Below are 24,387 nucleotides of genomic sequence, written 5' to 3'. Positions count from 1 at the left end.
GGGAAAGGTAAGGAAGTGAGGTAGGGTGGAATGTGGGAAAGGGGGGTATGTAGGACGGACGGTGGCGGAGTGGGGAAATGTCGAGACTACAGCATGTGGATTGGCTGGGTGCAGGAGGAAAGACTCAGAAGTGGGGAGAGGTAAAGTGTGTGTATGGATGGGTTGGATGTTGGAATGGTGGAAAGTAGAGGAGAAGTGAAAAGTTAATGTGGATGGTTTGAGTGTAGGAGGAGTGGTGGATAAGTGTAGGTGGACAGTTAAGTGGATCGGTGGGTCACAGGAGTAGAAGGAAGGGTGGAACGGAGAACGGTAGTGTGTGTAGATTGGTGGGGTGGGGCTTTGGTGAAGTGAGTGTGTTTGTCATGTGTGGATAAGGATGAAGATAATGTGTAAAGGGGTAGAATGATGGGTAAAAAACTGAGGAGGGATGGAGGGTGTGTTGGTGGAGGGGTGGAGTAATACTGGAAACAATGAAGTAATGGAAAAGGTTGAGGAAGCTAAACAGTAATAAGGTAAAGGTGCTACACAAATACACGTTAAAATGTATAAATTTGCCTACATCTTCCTGCTTAAAAATAATAATAATAATAATAATAAAGTCAAATTTCTAACAACCAAATTTTATGGCATACTAGAGAATAATGAGTGCAAATCGCCGGAGCACAGTATAAAATGACGGCGCAATTTCTAATAACTCGGGGAAAATGTGTCTCCAGTGGAAACTGATGTTATTTTTTCTACATAAAACTTACAAAATGTATGATGTCTTTGGTAACAAGACCAAATTTACCAACCTAGGTGTTTTACGTAGGTTAGATTAGACTGTTACATTAGGTCGATCTAGACTACATTTTCCCCTAGTTGCTTGGAATCCCTGACCACTTCTATTTGGCAGTCATAATTACTGATGTACGAGAAGCTCACACTCGAAAACTCAATACGGTATGCACTTTAATATCATTTTAGTGTGTGTTCACCATTAAAAACTAACTGCAATATGCTTAAAAAGAAGCTGAGGACCGATGTATAGACTACTATGGTTGGATTAAAACTAGCCGTATTAGTTTCTCCCTACTTAGTACAGACCAATAATTCCTAAATACAGTAGCTAATAATTCGACTTCTTAAGCTACACAGTTTGGTAGAGTTCTTTTTTATTTAGACTAGTATGAATGCATCATCGGCTTTCCAACGACGTTCACCTAAATTTCAAACTATTTCCTATAGTCATTTGACTTTTTTTTTGGGGGGGGAGGGGGGAAGAGATCAACTGAGTTAGTGCTTAGGATTCCTCTTGGTTTCTGCCCGCAAAAACTGTCTGGTTTCTAACTGATCTTCAAATCCACAACTACAATACTTGTAACATCTGATATTAATCTATGGTTCCATGGTCACCTTATGGCCACATCGTTGGTAATCCACGTAAATACAGAAAATTTAATCCGGGTGAGAAGTAAATTTAGCAGTACTGAGGGCTGACCACCTCTCTTAGGTCTGGAATCACCCTCGTGTGAAAAAAAACTCCAAAATATTAGAAAATAAATGAATAAACAAAGAACCTTTCTTTACGGCTGAAATAAGTCTTCATCACTAAACTGCTTTATGCAAACAGCCGAAAATCCCAAACGCTGAGCTGAACTGGCTATATTAACCATTATCCTACTCTTGCAATCTCATTTTATGTACAGTATAATGTTATTTCATGGTTTAATATTCAGTGATACCAGATGACCATTTTCGACTTCCCCAAGCAAGTACATAGAGCACAAAGACTGTTCCTAATGCTTTGGAGACACGAAGTCTGGATGGATTCGTACCACTTATAGGTCGACATTAGCGATGCACCTTGGTTTCACCGAAGATAGCTTCGAACCCGATCTATCTTCATGGACGAGAAAAAAATGTGACTTATATTGTGAATACTTTTTTATTTTTATTCGATGAAACAGCTATTGCCTGTTGTTTACTTGCGTTATTCAGTCCTTTCTCTTGCATGCGTTCTTTCGTGTTAGGCAATGGTGGAATTATTTTTTAAAAAATCAGATTAAAACTAACTATCTATCTATCTATCTATTGCCAGACGCCTCAATCCCGTTTGGGGTGGCCACAAACAAATCGCCTCCAAGTCGCCCTGTCCCCCGCCATTTCACTGCCCTGCTCCCAACTCACACCCCCCTCTCTCATATACCTCTCCACCCCATCCCTCCATCTCATCCTCGGTCTCCCCCTCCCTCTTCCACCCTCCACCTCACTCACATACACTCTCTTCGTCAATCTTTCACCCTCCATCCTCTCCACATGGCCAAACCACCTCAGTGTGTTCCTCACAACGCTTCCTATCACATCCACATCCACATCACAACGCTCCTTTATATCCTCATTCGTCAGCCTGTCTCTCCACGTGACTCCACAGGCTCCTCTTAAATAACTCATTTCCACTGCTCTCACTCTTGACTTGTGTCCTTCCAACAATGTCCAAGCTTCACTTCCGTACGTTAGAGTTGGTATCACAATACTGTCATGTAGTAACTTTTTTACTTCCATGCTCACTTCCCTGTTTCTTATCACTGCTTTTAAGGAACCAGCAACCTTTCTTCCCTGCTGTACCCTTTCAAGCACTTCACCCTCCAAACCTCCATCCTTACTCATCACACTACCCAAATACTTAAACGTACTCACATTTTCCAATTCCTCACCATCCAACCTCGCTGTACATTCACTGACTTCACCTCTCTCAAAGACCATCACTTTACTCTTCCCTACATTCACCTTTAGGTTCCGTTTCTTACACACTCTCTCAAACTCATCCACCAAGCCTTGCAGCTCCCCTTCGTCTTCACTCAACAACACAGTATCATCTGCAAACAACAGTACAGGGAGTTTCCAAACACTATCCTCTCTCACCAGGGCCACTCCAACATCCACTACCCTACCTTGTACCTCTTTTATTACCCCATCCATGTACAGATTGAACAACCATGGAGACATGACACATCCCTGTTTCAAACCAACTTTCACAGAGAAAAATTCACTTAGTTCACCATCCACACGCACTGCAGCCTTCGCACCATCGTACATACTCTTCACAGCATTCAACAACTTCCCATCTACTCCATATATTCTTAACACTTTCCACAATCCTTGTCTTATCTGTTGATAATTTCTCGATTGATTTCAAGTTTCTCATGCCTCCTGGCGAAGCTTGTTCGAACCAAATCCACGCAGAATACTTAGTAGTTAGTGTTCTGAAAAATTTCCAGATTGTCAGATTATGCCTTGGTTAATTCTAAACCAGAATTAACCAAGGCATAATCTGACAATCTGGAAATTTTTCAGAACACTAACTACTAAGTATTCTGCGTGGATTTGGTTCGAACAAGCTTCGCCAGGAGGCATGAGAAACTTGAAATCAATCGAGAAATTATCAACAGATAAGAATCGTAATATGGAATAAAAACAGGCAAGAATGTGAGAAAAAAATCAACAGAAAAGCTCTTGTATTTCTACCGACGCCCGCCTCTCATAAATTCTCCATTCTAAACTTACCAAACTGTAAACTGCGTGCTGACCCGATTCAAATTCACCCATTAGTCCCTCGCTCATCTTACATGACTACAAAGCTTCAAAGTTTCACAATATCGCATATATTTTCACCATCATCAGACACACACACTATCTAATCAATCTTAAGTAGCCTACATAGCTCATAAACCTTATACCTGAATCAAGCACTAAGGGACTGCAATCAGTTTCGTAATTTCATCGATAACCGAGTTTTCACTTCTGTAACCTACTTAAGTAACTTAAACACATCAGTATACTCTCTGTACTCCCAGTAAGTGCTCATGGATAAAAAGTGTAAATTAGGTACTCAACAGACATATCACTTACCTTTATTTTTATGACACTGCATCCTCTCGACCCTCCCGATGCCCATGCTAACCCTCGCCTCGCGCCTGCGTCTTCTTCTTCCCTCTTGAGCTGGACTGGGCTTCGTCTCTCACTTGTTGCATATAAACCATTTACTATTACGGCCACTCTGACATTTCAGTTGGAATATAATGAATATTTTTCGCAAAAATATGAAGCCCTCTGTAGTGTTTTTATAATTACGATATCTTTTCATTTCTTTTACAAAGGCCCTAACATGCTTGCATGCGTCGGCCTTGTTCATCTAGCTCTCCACACTGCTCGAGGTTCGATCTCTGGCAGCCTTCCTATTCAGTCCCTTATCCCTGATTACACACACACAATTATATATATATATATATATATATATATATATATATATATATATATATATATATATATATATATATATACAGAATATCAATGTTCTATCTACTTCAGAGTTCAGTGATCTAGAGCCAGACGCCATAATCTCGTAGGGGATGGCCGTTTGCTTTTTTTTTTTTTTTTTTTTTTTGCAAGAAAGGAGGAAGCAAAGGCTAGCAGCCCGCATCATTGTTCCCTCCGAGAGAAGGTAAAAACAAGATAACAGAGAGCCAAATTCAAGATCCTTTCATTTCGAGATACCTGGACACACTGTTTTTGAAAGACTGGAGGTAGTAGGCAGTAGGAATTACAAAGGGAGACAGTTCCAGAGGTGACCTGTTGCATGCATGAAGAACTGGGAGTAATGGTTAACTCTTGCATTAGAGAGTTGGGCAGAAATGGGATGAGAGTTTGTTGCTAGACGGGTGCCACACAGCCTCCATTGTGGTGGATGGATGCAAGCAGACAGTTCAGAAGAGCAGTGACTATTGATGTAGCAGTAGACAATGAGATAAAGAGACAGAGGCTGAAGGGAGCTAGTAAGAGGAGTGTTAATGAGACGAAAAGGCTTTGACTTCATCTTACTGAAAAAGAGCTTAATCAGGGGAGCCTCCAAACACACGAGTTGTACTCTACACAGGGGTAAATAAAACCCACGTGTAAAGTCAACAACTGTGCAGGGGTAAAGAGGGCATAATCTTGGAAGCAGATTTAACAAGAGATAATAATTATGATTTTTTTTTTTTTCAAGATAAATCCAAATAGAATGAAACCTCAAGTATGTTTAAAGATGAGGCAGGACTGAGTTGTTTTACAGGGAGTGGCACTAATCCCCCCGCCAACCGGCTTCTTCACATGTAGGGAACACGTATGGGTTGGTTATATAGTTACTACCCAGCATTGTAAATGGTTTTCTGACTTACAGCAATACATTTGGCTTGTCACTCAATGTAAAGCCACTCGAAAAGGAGAGTAATTAAAAGTGACAAGAGAGATGGAAGAAATAGGAAGAAAGGAGGGTAGACAGAAAAAGAATGATAAAGGTAAAGGATGAAATAAGTAGCACTAGGCTGAGTGGATGATGGTTGCCACGACCTACCACAAAAATTGATGTTACAAGGTGATTTAAAGGTGTCGTTATTCATGCTTCAATTTCCTGAAAAGTGCTTGTTTCCTATCACATTTACTGTAGATTTAAATTACTATTTTCTAGACAATTGATGTACCTCTATTATATACGTCACTAGATATCTCTAAGTCGAGTGTATTCTTGGTAATTTATTAAAGAATTGTTAACTAATTGGTGATACCCTTCCTGTCCATTAGTTAAATCTCAAATGACTCTCAGAAAGGCTTCTCTTATGAGTTGACCCCTTAAGTCTTGTAGTACTATACTGTGTGGTAAGATGTAGGTTACAGGTATGTTTCGGATTCCCACATCTTACTTGAGAAGCACAGTTCTTCCAAGGAACAAGACAGAGTGCAAAACTGATGCATGTGAAAGCCGTTTTTCAACATGCATGGATCAATTTCAGTTGCTATGTCACACATGACATTTCACTGAAATCTGTCTATCCTTAATGTACACACTATACTAAATATATTTTACCACTGCAACTTAATGGTGGGGTAATAAGCTAAGTACAACATAAATCTGCATCATAATCTTTATTTGTCATATAGAAAGACAGCCTGTATAATCAAGCTGGCAAAATTATAACAATATAATTCATTATGTACAGTGTTACAAGCACGTTTTTTGTATTATGGTAATATCAGTAACCTGGTACACGGCACAAACTTATACCAGGCTAACAGTTTAATATGAAGCCTTGGATACGTAACGCTGTGTGCTGACTAGATGGTCGTTCCATTGGGAGAAGTGTACAGTTTAATCCTAACTAAACTGTACCTTGCTAGATTCCTGTAACTCTTGTGCACACATTTACACTGAATAAAATTATAACTATTTCTGGATATCTCTTTGAAATCCTGATATCTGTAGACTAGCAACTGCTATGCTAAAATGCCTGGAGACCTTGTGAGTCCCACTTGTGGATTATATTCATCTATTTAGTTGTAGTTATTAGCTATATATTACACTGATTATTATTTTAACATCACCTACAATATGTACATATGTTACAAAGTATTATATATGTGTGACTACATCTGACTAAATGGCACTGTATAATTTGTTAACTCAGAACCGCTAACTCAAGAATATGACCCACACTACCATAATTTCCCACCAGATGTCTGTCCACCTAAGTGAATAAGCAAGTATGATACACAAACGAACACAACTCTTGTGAAAGAAATTATGAGTTTTGCATACTGTGTAACAAGAGATATGCTCATCTGCATAACAACAGACACCTAGGAAAGCCAAGCACCTGATGTTAAGTTGTGATAATGTGGCCGTAAGTACCAACGCCGGCACACATACATATAGGACCTGGGAACAGCCTGGTTTAGTGATGGTACTAGCGGCTCCTGCTCCCTCACAGGTCCTCTTGGAATGCTTGTGTGTACGCTTGAAAGACTAGAATATGGCTAGATACAACCTGACTTGGCCCGCACCCACTCCACTCAGAAAATGGCAACAGACTCGACTCCCTCCAACAGCTGATTGACACAGATAAATTGTTACACTCATCAACAAGAATCATTACACAATGAAAAGGACAGGGTCTCAAAACAAAGAATATACAGTATATAACATATACCACTGAATGCAAACAGATCTCATTAAATCTCAGGTAAGGACTACAAAACTTCAAAAGAAATGCAATATATGTACAGATCAGTAAAGTATTAAGGGACTGTACAGTCTTATACTTCCACTGCAGGAAATTATGTATCTCATTCCTGACACAAAGAAAAGAAAATATCACAGTGCTTTCAAATAGTGCCTACACTGTGGAAGATTGCATAGCTTCTTTCTGCCATAAAGTTCTCCGGCATGCAGCTTCCTGACTTCTTGATCCTACATCTCATGGTACCACATGCTTCTACTTGATGGTTCTTCTTCATAGGTCATGACTATGCCCTTCCATCCTCTACCATATGACAAATATTTCTCTCAACTGTTCATAGTTCTTCCATCACACCTCCACCCCAGTTGCATTCAGCTCCACTCTTGAGGCTCTACGTGGACGAAACAGCTGTCCGAGGAAGGAGTTGTTTGTGGGCCCCGAGCGTCTGTTTGGAGCAGCATCTGCTGCTGCATCCGTTTGAGGGCTAGTGGACTGGAAGGAGACGACGGACATGCCAGAGTCGAGAGATCCAACACTTCCCCGACGTAATGTCTGCCCACCTCCCTCTGTCCACCAGACCACCATCAATCAATGTCACTGTTAGCTGCTGTACTATCTCATTACATGTAAACTGTGCATACTATACAACATGATTATTTTATATGAACATCATGATCTTTTTCTGGTGAATGAAAATCTTTAAATTATACTAGTGTACAATGTAATAAAATTTTGATAAATTTCTTTACATACACCAGCTACAATAAGCTTATTCAAGCTATAAAGCCATCATTGATTTAGTAAATAAATAATGGATGCCAAACTGAGGGTTGTAATATAACCAGTGTACTCTTTCCCTCTTACCACTGCATACTGCTATCTTTGCCAGTAATACATTTTCAGAAGGTTACAAAAGCTAATCTACGTAAAACTGCATTAGTCACAAAACTTCCCAAACTGGTACTATGCAATACAATCATGGACATGAGACAATTGGACTATAACAAACAGTGATCTGGATGGACTATTTCAATGTGTTGTACCTAGGCATTTGGTTCACTACTTTAATCTGATTATCCATTAAATACAGTAAGTCCTATGTCAGACTGATGTTTTTACAGAAAACTACAAACTAAATGCTGGTAGGTGGGGGCGCTCACCATTCACGCACTCGATGTGGTGCTGCTCTCGGGTGACTGCCCTCTCCTTTCTTTTATTTTTTCCTTCCTTCCTCATCTGTCTTTCTTTCTTTCATTCTTTCCGCTTCCTTCTGTCTATGGGTGACTCTACACTGAGTGACAAGCCAAACAGTTTCCTGTACACCAAGAAACCATTTACTATGATGGGTGTTAACCATATTATGGTGCCTGGTGGTTTAGTGGGTAATTAAGGCACTCCAGTTGGATTGAGCCCGTGCAGGTTTATATCTAAGGGGTGGTTGGGGTTTACTGCTCATGTAATGCCACTCAGGGATGAGTGAGAATGGTCACTCTGATCTTAAATGTCAGGACCAACTTGCCTTGCCCGGGCTCCCACACTCCTCATGGTGCAACACAGGACTAGATGATGATGATGATTATGACATACTAAAACTGCCAACTTGTCTTCAATTTCATGTAATACTGTCCATAAAAGCTCTTTTCAGAAAATAACTATGATATTAACCCCTTTAATTTGATGATGCACAAGTCAAGAGTGAGAGCAGTGGAAATGAGTTACTTGAGAGGAGCATGTGGAGTGACATGGAGGGACAGGTTGACGAATGAAGAAGTGAAGGAACGTTGTGGGGTAGATGTGGATGTGGTTGAAAAGATTAGGAGAAATACACTGAGGTGGTTTGGACATGTGGAGAGGATGGAGAATGAAAGACTGACTAAGAGGGTGTATGTAGGTGAGGTGGAGGGGGGGGAGAGGGAGGGGTAGACCGAGGATGAGGTGGAGGGATGGAGTTGAGAGGTATATGAGGGAGGGGGGGGTGAGTTGGGGGGAGGGGAGTCAAATGGTGGGTGACAGAGTGACTTGGAGGCGTTTTGTCTGCGGCCACCCTTTGCGGGATTAGGGCGTCGGGCTATAGATAGATAGATAGATAGACCATTTTTCTATTTTATTTTTGCTTCTGCAAGATTATGTTCAGGGCCAGATCAAGCACTTTGGAAAAGGGGGGGAACTTGATTCTTCGTAGAACTTAAAATCATTCCATGATTTGGCACCCCTTTTTAACATGACAACGTCTGGATGGACTTTATCGCATACATTTATGTGAAGCTACAAAATGTGGTGAATGTTTTTGGCATATCAAATAAAGTCAGGATTCTGGGGGCTTGAATGGTGAGCGAATGGAAGCGTGGCCCATTGGATTAGGCAAATTTGGGCTGTCTGGACATTGCTACTCCTCACCCTGCCCTAGGGTGGGAAAGGAGGTCCAGATGATGATGATGATGACAATGCGCTTTGCTTGCCTCAGTCACTGAGGTACAACAATACAGGCATGTGTAAATTCAATACCGTGCAGTAAGATGACATTTACTGCATATATTTTGATAACATTTTTTTTTTTTTAAAGTACATGCAATAACTGATAGATCTGTCAAAAACATAGGGGGCATATACCCTCCACATCCATCCCCCAGTCCATGCCTGATGTTACTCAGTTTAGGAAAGCACCCTATACTGAAGGGATTAATTAAAGCTATGTCTATTCTCTACAGCTCAAAAAGTATCTCAAATGTGAAACAGAATCATGTGGAGACATGAATAAAATATAAAATATATCATTGTGGTGATAGAATTATGGTAATCTAGTGGATAAGATGACTCTATTGCCCAGCAGTTTTACTGTGGAAAAAGCTGAGGAGATGGTAGGAAAGAAACTGGGGTTGTATTTCTCCTCTGGGTTATGGTTCCGATTATATCATCAAGCACTACTCTGGACTTCACTATCACATGGTGAATGAAGGACATGTGGTTAGGGTGAAGAGAATGAATAATCATGACTTCAGAGTAACAACTTAATTCTCACTCATCTTAATTTTGTATATCCTTTCTTTGTGTTAATAGCTCTTTGGCAGATGTCACCATTACTGAAAGCAGTGACAAGGAATGGGGAAGTAAGTACGTAAGTTAAAAAGTTGCTGTATGAAAACACTGGGACCTACTCTAGAAAGTGAGGCTCAAACTCTGTTGGAAGGATGCAAGTCAAGAATGAGGGCAGTAGAAAAAGAGGTACAGTATTTGATAGAAGCATGTGGTGTTACATGGAAGGAGACAGAATGACAAATTAGGAAGAGATGGAGCATTGTGGTGCTGAGGTGGATGTAACTGAAAGTGTTAGGAGAAATGATCTGAAATGGTTTGGCCATGTGGAGAGGATGGAGAATGAGAAGCTGACTAGTAGAGTATGCGAATAAGGTTGAGGGGGGGGGGGAGGCTAAGGATGAGATGCATGAATGAGGTGGATAGATACATAAGAGAGGAGGGTGTGAGCTGGAGGGAGGGTCACCTAATGACAGAGGGCACGATGACATGAAGGTGATGTGTCTGTGGTCACTCTTTACGAGATTAAGACATCCAGCTATAGCCAGACAGACAGATAGGTAAATCGGTAAGCAGACACAGACCATCAAACAACAGATATTATACAGCTTCAAAAATAAATCAAAGAATTAATCAATGTATGCTTGAAATGAGAAATCATTATAGTACACTTAAAGGAAAAGCAGTAATATACTGTACAGTAATTAATTTCAATGATAGGCAGTCCTCAGTCTTCAAAGTCTGCATGCATAATTATTTTTTAAGTTACAATTTTTTTAAGGCAAATGAGAAAAAGAAAATACAGGTTGGTAACTTGCAATACTTGACCTGATATTTACAGGTGAATGAAAGAAAATGAAATAACACTAAGGTTCTGGTTTGTGACTGAGTGGTTAAAAGCATGAAACTGATTTCAAGACATTATAATAATAAATCAAGAAAATTACAAATGAAAAACGAGTGTTAACTCACCAGAACTTAAAAGTATGAATACGTAATACCTGTATATCTTTCATTTAAATTTGGATGATATGGCAACAGTGGAACACTAATCCAGAATGCCCTGGTGATCACTTAGCCAAATTACCCTCTCACTTTTAATTTTTAATAAGGTATTCCTTGACAAACCCCCTTCTATAAAGCTGTACAACATTAACAGAACCTCTGAAAGGTTCAATGGAATCTGCATTTTTTGGATGCTGTCATTACATGTTAATTCATAAATATATGAAATACTTATTTAAAAGTCAGCTTATAATGAAATCAACAGACTAATTCATAAATATATGAAATACTTATTTAAAAGTTGGCTTAAAATGAAATCAACAGACTGTGTGAATGAAATGAACGACACAGATTTTAACTGAAGTTTAGGCACATTTTATTCTTTCCTGAAAACTGTTTGGAAAGATACTCAGAGAGCATACTCCCTAAACAAATTTTATGAAGTATAGCATTTGAGTATGTATGGCTAATTATCAACAAAAAATTATCATATATACAGTAATACTGTAAAAACTTCCACTGTTACAACTGAAATATAAAAGAGCAGACATCGGGTCATAAATATCTCATGGTCAAGACTTCAACTCCATTTTACTGGCTGCCATTTATGTTATTTCATAATCAGTTAATTACTGCACAGGAAAATTTAAACTGATAAAGTATATCTCATGTTTGGTGTAAACAATCTCTGCTAATACAGTACTGTACAATGAAAAAACATGAAAGAATTAAGGGAAGTGTATATACAGTATATGAAGTAGGAATAAATTCGTTGAATGCTGAATTTTTATGAGGGTAGCAAAACATGTGAATAGGGAGCTGAATTCTTCAATGAGTAGTTCATTATCAGTGCTGGAGTGAGCCAAGAAAGTGTAATATCCCTATACCCAGACAAGATACCTGTACAGCATATAATATACAGAGATGAGGTTATAAGTAAGGTCAAAACATCATTGATGCATATACTAATGAAGATGGTGATGAATACAATACTGTACTTCATAGTGTACTTGCAGGTAATGCTGATCTGTGTGTTAATAGTGAATGAGAGCTTTTCAGACTGGCTGACAGTTCAGTGAATGTTAAAATCTGTACCTTGAAATGTAATGTGCACAGGAGTAACGTGATGTTTGTTTTGAAAGACAACTCACTATGTGAAAGGGTAGATAGAAATGACCTAAGCTGGTGTACAATTTTAAATATTTTGAGATAACAACAGGAAAGAGAAGCAGGTATGTAAAAGAAGTAAAAAGTAAAGCAAAATAAGGAAGGAAAGTGGCTGAGGCAATGAAGACCTTGATACAGAACAGACTGGTCAGTACAGAGGTTGTAAGGAACTGAACAATGGTGTGTCAGCGGGATACTCAAATGATAATGGGTTTGAAGAGTCAAGACAGGTGTGGCTTGGGACTATTAAGGAAACCATATGGATTGTGTAACTTGGATAAGAAAAGAAACACTGACGTTCAAGTGGGATATAGAATGAGGAATTCTATTGACTGGGGAAAAGAAGAGTGTACTTAGATGGTATGGTCACGTACAAGAACGGATATGAATATGATGGGTATGTATGTATGTATGTATGTATGTGTATACTATATATAGTAGTTGGTGGGGACTCTCAACAACCACTCACTTAATGCAGTGCTACTCTCAGGTGCTTGTCCTTTCCTCTCTTCCTTCCTCCCTTTCCATCCTTCCTATTCTGTCTTTCTTTCCTTCATTCTTTCCTCTTCCTTCTGTCTAAGGGTGACTCTACATCAAATGACTTGCTAAATGGTTTCCTGTACACCAGGAAACCATTCACCATGCTGGGTGGTAACCATATGACCAAATTATGGCACCTGGTGGTTTAGTGGGGAATTAAGGCACTCTAATCGGATTGAGCCAGTGCAGGTTTATATGCAAGGGGTGGTTGGGGTTTACTGCTCACGTAATGCCACTCTGGGATGAGTGATGATGGTCACTCTCATCTTAAATATCAGGACCAACTTGCCTAGCCCCAGGATCCTAAGCTCCTCATGGGGCAACACTGGATTAAGTGATGAGTGAATGAATGTATCATAACTGCTGTTTTTTTCTTTCTTATTCTATAGAAAAAAGAAAAAACTGAGGCAGGAAAAATGCTATGCTTTCCAGAGAAAAACAAAAAATCAATATCTATTCACAGTGAGATGCCTGGAGACATTATATTTGCAAGACTGGAGTTCAAAGATAAAATGAAATACTGTAAAGACTGATTAAGACCATTCCAGGGCTCTCCATTTACATATTATACATGAAGGACTGAGTGTATCAGTTAACTCCAACATTAGAAAGCAGTAGAGAGACTGGATGAGAATGCAACTGACACAGGCAGCAAACTTTACAATACTGTATGATTAAGGAAAGCTACGTTCTATCACTGAAGAGGAGACCTGCTCTCATCCAATAAAGGTAGAGGTGTGAAAGGCTTTTAGGAGTGCTGGGTGAGACGTGTAGGTCACAGTGAGGAAAAAGTAAGTGAGTGAATCTGAGAATGAGATAAGACATGAAGGGCCAAAATGATGATTTGATATGTTAGTGAATATGTACAAAAGCACAGTACTGCATGTACTCTATCTTATGAAGAGACAGGGATACAAATAAAAGGATGATGTACATGACATAGGCTACACCACATTCTAAACCTGGCAGCCACTGAAATAGTTTCACCCAAAAAATATTAAAAGAGCACCTAAATCAAATGAAGCACGAGGCAGGGATGGTTTTGCCTGTCAAGTGGTGCTAAGAATTTTGAAGGCCTGAAGAATGAGCCAAGAGATTTACTTTGTTGTTAATTTTGTTAAGCACTTGATTAATAGCCTCTTCCTTAGAGGTTTTCCTTATTCTGTTTCTGGATCCTACCTATCCCATTTATTAATGGGAAATATAGTTAAGACAATATTAATCATAATGGCATATTAAAATATTGACCATACAATATACAAATCATAAAACTGGCAAAAGATTGTTTGGCAAATTTCAATGGGTATGCTGTTGACAGTTTTCTCATTTTCATACATTCTCTTCCTTTTTTGCTTTGTTTTATTTTGTTTTGTTATCCTACTTCACCCTATTCTTGGGTGGGGAGGGAAAAAAAAAAAAGTCACGATGATGATGATGACAACGGAATTGACAGACATACCAGTACAATGAAGTGCTACTGATTTCAGTCAACTGCATGTTCAAAACAGTAACTCATAAAATTTCAGAGGTACAGTATACAAGTTTAACAGCAACATTTTTAAAAACTTCCTCACAACTCGCAGTATGGGCATCCATAGGCAAAAAATCTACACACATTAAAGAGTACAACAACAACAATGCAATACAGACTCCAATGTACAAATTACTTCAACTACAACAATACAAAATACAGCATAAAATAATTCATAATACAAAAGCTGTGCAGCTGTGAATTCCCGTGGACAAAATTTGGCAAATCTAATTGCAAAACATGGCATATGTAAAATACAGCAGTCTAGCTCATTACTGTATTAAAACTGCAGTGACTCGTGGTGGTGGTGGTGGTGCGGTGGTGAGGCAGGTGAGCAGGACGGATGCTTGGGGAGCCAAAACTTACAGTACTAAACAAAAAAAGGTAGTTGGTGTCAAAATGTTAGTCAAAATTCTTCACTCTGTTCAACGCCGCAAAATGTCTTAAAATTGCACTGCTATGCAATATCCGCTTGGCAATGATTTACTCCACTGATCATATTAACACTTTTTACTACTGGTAAAAAAGGAAGAAATATGGGCAATAGTTACACAATAAACTGAAATCCATAGAAATAATGGACAGAACACAAATATTTCTTATTCAAAGGTTCCAAAAGAAACATTTAACTGCTACATACGAGTGCCAAGAAAATATTGCAACTGTTCTACTAAAAAGCTGAACAATACATATGAGAAAGGACTTGGAGAATTATAATAATTTACACAGAATAGTCATCTCCACAATGTGGCAAATACTGCACTAATTAAGTACAATTATTGCTTCGTTATATTTATGATAGTGAAAGTACTGTACTACTATAAAAATCTGATAAAAAAATATACTCTGTTCAAATACAGTATTTTGATTCTTGGTTCCAAAGAGAATCACAAAACTTTCATCAAAATATGGTACTGTGCAGAATATTTATTCACTTATCTAACATGCAGCACAAATCAGTACAACACTCCAAACTTTCAAACTATGAGCTGAACTTACCCGCCTCATGGATATCCAATAGCGAGTTGCTAAGTGCTGACCGCTTCAGCGTCGAATCTGCCTTTAGAGTCCCATTCTTTTCCGACGTTGTAGTTAGGAGCTCCATATCTGCCACCCCAGAATCCCTATTTTCTGCAGTGGAGTTGGGTCGTGATGCTCTGAGTGATGCTTTCTGTCTCTCCAGTTCACCCTCAATCCTCAAACTTTCCATCTCATCCATCTCACAAACACTCTCCTTCAAGTCCTCACAAAACTTGGTGCGATCATGTTGATTCCGTGCATTAAATATTATTAGGACTTTGTTGTCAACCCGGTGACGGATTTCCATTAGGTAAGGGTAATCTGAAGGCAGAGAGATTAGGTAAGGGTTAGGGTGGGTTCATTTCGTTTTGCTTTTAAAGGCTCCAACATGCTTGCATGCATCAGCCTTGGTCACCTAATGGCGGCTCTCTACGCTGCACGATCCACTGCAGCCTCTCTGTTCAGTCCCTTAACCCTGAGGTCACACTTAATGACCTCGTCCCATGTCTTTCTCGGTCTACCCCTCATAACCCCACCCCCCATATTAACATTTTTCACTGTCCTCACCCAATTATCATCCCCCATCTTCTCCACATGTCCAAACCATCTCAATCTACCTCTCCTCATCACAACACCAATACACTCCAGTCCCAACCCACCTCTCAACTCTTCCATCGTAAACCCAGCCCCCCCAGACCCTGAACGCAGGGACGCACTACACATCCACCTAATCATTGTCATTTCTGTACGTCTGAACTGGCGAATATCCTCCTCCTTTACTGCCCAGGTCTCACTACCATACAGCATTACACTCCTAACACATGCTGCATACAAAGACCCCTTAGCACGTAGGAAGAGTCCTCTCAATGTCAGGAGAGGCAACAGCTCCCTGAACTTCTTCCAACCACTTCTCACCCTAGCCACTGAGCTAGCTCCAGTTCAGGTTATTAAGCATCCACGCTATACTGTATTAAATGAGTAACTTCAAATGGAATACTATAAAACATGTGAAAATTACTATGTAATCAATTAAGGCTCAAAGTTATTTGTAGACCATAACAAACCAGACAATCAAAGATTTCTTTTGCCAAACTAAACAAAGTGGATGTTGTTGGCATACAAAAACTTTGTAACTTTTATTAACCAGCTAAAGCCTCAGTTTTAGATAAGGAATAATGTTTGTTTAACTGAGGTGTGCCAAATATTATTGCTACTCAGCTTTGTTGTTCGACAAAGAATATTGGTACTGTGGAGCAGGTGGTCGTGTATCTACAAATGTGTTCTATACAATGCTGCACAATTATGGAAACATATTTGGCAACATGAAATTTTAGGGAATAATTCACAAGAACGTAATGATAGACTATTTTTACTCTAAACTTGCTTTTTTAAAAAATGAAAAGAAAGAAATCATCGTGAACTTACGCGGAACCTCTTTGGTAGAAACAGCCAGACCAGCAAGTGGGAAGCTCTGCCTAAAGGTATAAGTTACAGAATTCTTCTTCTTGGAGAATATTTTAGTCACCACTAGCAGGTCATTAAATAAGAACACCTCTCGTTGATGGACTCCAACACGCTCCTTTTTGGTGATGTCTGGTATCTCATAGAGTCGACAATAACAAACAAGGCGTCGATGGGGCAAGACTAGGTTCGGTCGTTTACCCACCATTGTTTGCTGAACCTGTTGGGAGATGGAATGTTAAGAAGTCTTTAAAACTACTTCACTCAAATGATGTATTTTTTTGCTTATTCATACTACCTCCTGACAATTTTATTCAAGATTATAGACTCTTTGAACAAAAGGGGTTAAATGTAGCCTTAACCAACACTTTCCATATCAGAGTTGAACAAAAATCTATGATAATTTGTCTATCAGCAGCAAGAGTACAATATAATACATCACCAAGTTGAAGGATTTAAGAACCAGGGTATGTCCTTGGTTTTTATTTTTTTTATTTATTTTTTTTTTTTACTTCACAATAAACTGCATAAAATTTGCCCACTAAATTTCCAGTGCTACCTATAAAATTAATTTGCCAGTTTCCCATAATTTCCAGTGTACGGGAAAATTTGAAATACTGTACAAGTTGAAAATCATCCATGAATTATAACAAGGTCTTCCTGTGTTTCCATGCAGAATAATGATTTCAAACTGAATGTGGTAATAAGACAACTTACTGAAGTTTATACAATCCATCTGTATTAAATCCACTGTCTCTTACTCTTGGAAACCCTTCAGAAAAGATGGTCACGAAGAGGAGTACCTTTCTTATGAGTGTGTGCAGTCTTTATGTGTCAGGAAAGTGTTCTAAAATGTTGCAACATGATCCATACAACTGATACTGTGAACTGGGGAAAACTGACTATTCAGCTTTACTTGTCCCAGTGGAAATATAGCTGTCTAGTTTGACTAACTTTTTTTTTTTTTTTTTTTTATGAAACTTACATAAGAGTTGCTGTTGTCATTTAAACTTTTGTTTTATGTCAGAATTTCCTTCTTGTGTTCTTACAACATCCAACTCAATCCCATATCATATCTGAACATACTTGGGGTAGGCAGTGGCTGAAATGGTAGAGAGGTGGCCTGCAGTCCAAATGGACCCAGGTTCAAATCTCAGCTGGGGCAGGGAACAGTTTAAGGATTTAAATTTCATTAAAGCAGACTTTACTGATCTGCCAGAAGGCCCGATGACATGTCATACAAATACCCCCGCTAATAACAGCATACCGGTCCTGTATGAGACAGCCCTAGCACGTATTCAATATGGACGGTGGGTGTTAGCGCCGAAGTGGTGACGTGTGGAGGTGTATGGAACGTATGAGGACTACTGGGCCTTGAGAACAGGCTGTGAAGCTTATGCCTAGAGTCAGACACATTAAAAAAAAAAAAAAAAAAAAAAAAAAAAAATAGTTTCATTTTCTGGCGATTTATCTTGGAAAGATCATGTTACAGTAAACCTTTGATATACAGAACAGTCTTTTAACGAATTTCAGTTTTAACGACCGCGTTGAGCTGGTTGAACATTATGTTCATTTAAAGAATTTTCATTCTGTAAAAGAATGGACACACAGGAAACACCGATCAGCATGGAGTCCCTAAGCGTTCGCACGTGCGCGTGCACAAACACACACACAGGGAAGAAACAATCTATGGGAAATACACTGGAAAGGAATGAATACGTATGGATTCGAAGAGAAGAAAAAGGGAATTACGAGAAGAGTGTGGTAGACAAATGCATGGATGAACCAAAGCTCCTCTACAGATGTGTAAATGGAAAATTAAAAAACATGGAAGGGATATACAGATTGAAGTACTGTAGATAGAGTCATTTACAAGGATCCAGGCACACACGCTGAAGTGATGAACAAATGTTTTCAAACCATTTTTTACAAGAGAGAGTTTAGTGAAAATAACGATAGACCTAAGGACTTAGTGCTGGACGAAATACAAGTAGATATAAAAGAAATCCATGCATCCATCCATCATCCGATCCTATGCTGCCCCATGAGGGACGTAGGAGCCTGGGGCTAGGTAAGTTGGTCGTGACATTTAAGATGAGAGTGACCGACCTCACTCATCCCTGCACGGCATTACGTGAGCAAAACCTACACAGGCTCAATCTGAATGGAGTGCCTTAATTACCCATTAAACCACTAGGTGCCATAATTTGGTTATATGATAACTATCCAGCATAGTAAATGGTTTCCTGGTGTACAGGAAACTATTTGGTTTGTCACTCAGTGTACAGTCACCCACAGGAAGAAGGAAGAGGAAAGAAAGAAGGAAAGACAGAAGAGGGAGTGTAGACACCCATAGGCAGAAGGAAGAGGAAAGAATGAAGGAAAGAAAGACAGAAGTAGAAGGAAGGGAGAAAGGAAAGGGCAGACACCCAAAGCAGCATTACATTAAGTGAGTGGACGGCGTGCGCCCCCACCTTATATTCCGTGATGTTATTTACTACTTTTTCGTAACAGATCAGCTTTTGTTATTATAAAAGTAGTTGTAACTCTTTCTTGATGGATGGACTTATGTTATTTTTGTTCCTCTTTCTTAATGCACAGGCTTTTTCATATTTCTTTTAATGAAAAGAATTTTATTTTTTTAGACTGTATTTCTTACTCTTTTTCTTAATGGATGGACTTTATTTTCATTTTCTTACTGGACGAACTTTATCTACCTACCTATCTATCTATCTATCTATAGCCAGATGCCATAATCCTGTAAGAGGTGGCAGTTTGAGTTAGTAATTTTATGGAGAGAGGCACTAACTCTCCACCAACCCACTTGTTGACACACAGGGAACACATGTGGGTTAGTTACATAGTTACTACCCAGCATTGTAGATGGTTTCCTGGCTTGCAGAAAACCATTAGACCTGTCACTCAATGTAAAGCCACCTGAGAAGGAAAGAAGAGTAATAATAAGTAACAGAAAAGATGTGAGAAACAGGAAGAGAGAAGGACAGACACAGAAAAAGAATGATAGAGGTGAAGGATGAAGCAGGCAGCACTACATCAAGTGAGTGGATGATTGTTGCCACCACCTACCACAAAATAATGTTCTTTATTTCTTTTGCTACATTTTCTCTTATGAGATGGACTTTTATTTTCTGATTTTGTTACACCTTCTTCTAACGGATGTACCTTCATTTTCCTATTTAACTGTTAACCACTTTTTAATGGATGGACTCAGATTTTCTGTTACTGATTCTTTCTTTATGAATGGGCATAGTGTATGTTAAATGCACATGAAAAGCATGACAGGTTTATATGTTTGGCTCAGTTTGTCTGTCTTTCTGTCTGTTAGGAAGATTATGAAAAACTACTGGCTAGAACTGCACTAAAGTTGACATAATGAATGAAGATCATAAGAGGAACGGGTGATTAATTTTTGGCTGATGAAGGTCATAGGTTGAAAGCCACATAAACTCAAACAGAACTGCCAGTTAGTTTTTTTCTTAATATTTCTACAACAAAAGGTATAAACCTACAAAACTTATATATCAGCTGAAGCCTTACCTTTAGAACCTGTGTAACATGATCATGGCCTGGCCGGAACTCTTGAGACTTGATGCGGTGGTACATCCCCTCCAGCATTTCACGCTCAATGTCATACCCGTCATCAATACCTGTTCATATTTCAATGTTAAATTGGAAAGTGAAGTACAGTACAGTTCATTTTCATTCATTGCCAGATGTCATGTATCCCAAACGGGGTGGCCAAGGGCTTAGCGTTAATTGTTTTACAGGGAGGGGCACTAATCCTCCACCAACCCCACCTGACACGTAGGGAGAACGTTATGCCAACAGCATCTGGTGTTCCTAGGCGGTCACCCATCCAAGTACTAACCAGACCCAACAAAACAGGAAGTGCCACAAAAAAATATTATGATACCTAATCTAGAGTTTTCTTGAGGCTCAGGACACTATTAAAGTGGGCTGGATAACTAATGGGTATATACTCCTTTGTTTACATTTTACGGCCACAGGAAAATCCACCACAAAACTAGCCTTTTAATGGATAGTTCTTTCTTCATATCATGCTGAGTCGTGTGAAAAAACAATATCAAAGAACTAGAAAACTTAGATAAACAGCCTAGCTATTACTGTAAATTATTCTTTATCCATTCTCACCTTACTTGTCAAAGGCCTTAACCCCTGCCACCCAACGACTGTTCATATCATGAGACCTTTCAAACAACAGGCAAACTTCAGTTTAACGATGTAATTGGTTAAGTAAAAAACAACCATCGCTAGGTAGGGTATCATGAATCAGGGACGATTTAACAGTACAGTATGTACAGTAATAATATATTACCTCATCAAAATCTTATTACTGTGTATTTCACTCATACAAAAAAAAAAAAAAAAAAAAAAAAAAAAAAAAAAATCACATTTTAACACATACACTGCATTAAAAAATAATGTATGGTATATGGATATGGTTGTGGTAGGTGGGGGTGCTCACCATCCACTCACTCGATGTAGTGCTGCTATCGGGTGGCTGCCTTTTCTTCTCTTCCATTCTTCTTTGCTTCCTTCCTCATTGTCATTTTTTCCTTCATTCTTTCCTCTTCCTTCTGTCTATGGGTGACTCTACACTGAATGACAAGCAAAATGGTTTCCTACCATTTACACAACTATGCTGGGTGGTAACCATATAACTAAATTATGGCGCCCGGTGGTTTAGTGGGTAATTAAGGCCCTCCAACTGGACTGAGCCTGTATAGGTTTATATCCAAGGGGTGTTTTTCTTTCTTTTTTTATGCAAGAAAGAAGGAACCAAAGGCCAGGAGCCCACAAACCATTCCTTCCAAGAAAAAAACAAAAACAATACAAAAGAGAGCCAAACTCAAGATCCATTCATTTCGAGATGCCTGGACACACTGTGTTTGAAAGACTTGAGATCATAAGAAGTAGGAAATACAGACAGAGGGGTTTATTGCTCATGTACTGCCTCTCAGAGATGAGTGAGGCTGGTCACTCTCATCTTAGATGTCAGGCTCAACTTGCCTAGACCTGGGCTCCTACACTCCTCATGGGGCACCACAGGTTTAGATGATGGATGAATGGATATGGATAAAGGCAAACAGAAAATGCAGCCAAATTTGCTGTATCATACACTGTCCACAACCTTACACAATGCTGTAATAATTTTCACTTTACTTTCATATAAAAAAAAAAATCCCCTAATGTTGTTTACTTAACAAACAATGCATATATGGTAACTGCACTCTATGCTGCAAACAGTACATTTACTTTTCAGTAATTTATCAGATCTCACCTCACCCCGAGATGTCAAAAAACAGATTAGGAATGATGATAAAAAAGATAATTGTAATCATATTTTGAATCTGATTCATATCAATATTGGCTTCAAAGTTGCAGTGCTTTGCAATTTAGGAAGCTTTAACTGCATATTTCTTCATATTTCTAGTTTTGCACTTGTGCTCCTCTGATACTGCATGCTTCATGTACGGCATGTGGCATGCATTGGCCTTGGTCACCTAATGGCGGCTCTCCATGCAGCTTGATCTCTGGCAGCTTCCCTATTCAGTCCCTTATCCCTGAGGTCACGCTCAGTGACTTCATCCCAGGACTTTTTTCAGTCCATCTCTCCCAACCCTACCCCTAACATTAACACTTTTCACTTTCTGCACCCAATTATCATCCCTCACCCTTGCCACATGACCAAACCAACTCAATCTACCTCTCCTCATTGCAACACCAATACATTCTAGTCCTATCCTACCTCTCAATTCTTCCATCATAAACCTAACCCCCCCAGGCCTTGCACCCAAGGATGCACTGCACATCCACTTAATCACTGCCATTTCTGTATATCTGAGCCTACGAATATCCTCTTCCTTTACTGGCCAGGTTTAACTACCAGACAACATTACACTACTAACACATGCAGCATACAATGATCCCACTGAATGGAGGGACAGCCCTCTCAATGTCAGGAGAGGCAACAGCTCCCTGAACTTCTTCCAACCACTGTTCACTCTAGCCACACAGCTAGCTCCAGCCCCACTTCCAGTACATAACATGTCTCCCAAATAACAAAACTCTTTCACACACTCGAGACTCACTAGCAAGATCAATCCTTTCATGCCTGACAATCTCCACATGCTCTCCCTGACACACCCTACACATGAAATCAGCATTATCTCACAGTCTACCTCTAATACCATAACATCTCTTATGAACCCACTTATCACAAACACTGCACATGATGGAATTACTTCCCATGCCCATGTGGCAAATTGCACATGGCCAGTCTCCCTCTTTCTTGACAGTACTGTACTGCCACCAGCCCTAGATACAATTACTTTTGTTTCATCTGCATTTACTCTTAAGCCCTTGTGATCCATACCATCTCTCCACTTCCTCAGTCTTTCCTCTGCCTCCTTTTCATTCTCTGCAATCAACACCAAATCATCAGCACACAACATCTCCTATGGCAGTCCATTTCAGACGCCATGTGGCAGGGCTTCAAGCACCATGATAAACAATAAGGGGCTCAAGAGTGGCCCCTGCTGCACACCGACATCCACGGAAAACTCATCACACAAATCTCCATTCATCCTTACCTGGGTACGAGCATCTGCATACAGTACATATGGTAGCCACAACCACCCTTATCAGCCACTCCTCGATCCCAAGCTTTACCACGGTCCACTTCACCAACTCTCTAAGATTGTCAAAGGCCTTCTCCAAAGCAACAAAAACAAAGTACAGATCCCTTACCTTTCCTATATATTTTTCCTGAAGCTGTCAAACAATGAATATGGAATCAGTGGTCCCTTTGCCTGGCATGAACCCAAGATGCATCTCATCAATATTCACTCTTTCTCTAATCATACTTTCTTTAACTCTATTACCTTCATTATCTGATCCAAAAGCATTATGCCTCTATAATTTCCTCTTTCCAGGGCATCATCCTTTCCCCTGTACACATTTACAATTACACTCTTCAGCTAATCATCTGGAACAACACTCTATCTATCTATTGCCAGACGCCTCAATCCCGTACGGGATGGCCACAAACAAATCGCCTCCAAGTCGCCCTGTCCCCCGCCATTTCACTGCCCTGCTCCCAACTCACACCCCCTCTCTCATATACCTCTCCACCCAATCCCTCCATCTTATCCTCGGCCTCCCCTCCCTCTCCCTCCCTCCACTTCACTCACATACACTCTCCTCATCAGTCTCTCACCCCCCATCCTCTCCACATGGCCAAAACACCTCAGTGTGTTCCTCCTAACGCTTCCTATCACATCCACATCCACACCACAACGCTTCTATATATCCTCATTTGTCAGCCTGTCTCACCATGTGACTCCACAGGCACCTCTTAAATAACTCATTTCCACTGATCTCACTCTTGACTTGTGTCCTTCCAACAATGTCCAAGCTTCACTTCCATGTTAAAGTTGGTATCACAATACTGTCATGTAGTAACTTTTTCACTTCCATGCTCACTTCCCTGTTTCTTATCACTGCTTTCAAGGAACCAGCAACCTTTCTTCCTTGCTGTACCCTTTCAAGCAC

At 39.6% G+C, this 24,387-nt stretch overlaps 1 protein-coding gene across 10 annotated transcripts in view; it reads right to left on the bottom strand.

Annotated features, from left to right (window-relative positions):
* Window positions 1-5,934: 5,934 nt before the first annotated feature.
* siz (Brefeldin-resistant Arf-GEF family protein schizo) overlaps window positions 5,935-24,387 on the bottom strand; it is a 698,716-nt gene continuing 680,263 nt past the window's right edge. For 9 of the 10 annotated variants that reach the window (XM_080283838.1, XM_080283839.1, XM_080283842.1 and 6 more), the window contains 4 exons: window positions 20,350-20,459; window positions 16,756-17,011; window positions 15,310-15,651; window positions 5,935-7,600 (listed from right to left, as the gene is read on the bottom strand). In XM_080283838.1, the coding sequence (XP_080139964.1) occupies window positions 7,383-7,600; window positions 15,310-15,651; window positions 16,756-17,011; window positions 20,350-20,459 (926 nt within the window). In that variant the 3' untranslated portion in view covers window positions 5,935-7,382. The remainder of the gene's footprint in view (window positions 7,601-15,309; window positions 15,652-16,755; window positions 17,012-20,349; window positions 20,460-24,387) is intronic. The other variant, XM_080283843.1, reaches the window with a different exon arrangement.

The sequence above is a fragment of the Coenobita brevimanus genome, chromosome 98 (assembly GCF_032717465.1).
Source record: "Coenobita brevimanus isolate Jiangsu-jjx chromosome 98, ASM3271746v2, whole genome shotgun sequence".
NCBI lineage: Eukaryota > Metazoa > Arthropoda > Malacostraca > Decapoda > Coenobitidae > Coenobita > Coenobita brevimanus.
Note: the sequence above shows the minus strand (reverse complement) of the source record. Positions and strands in the feature narration are given on the sequence as shown.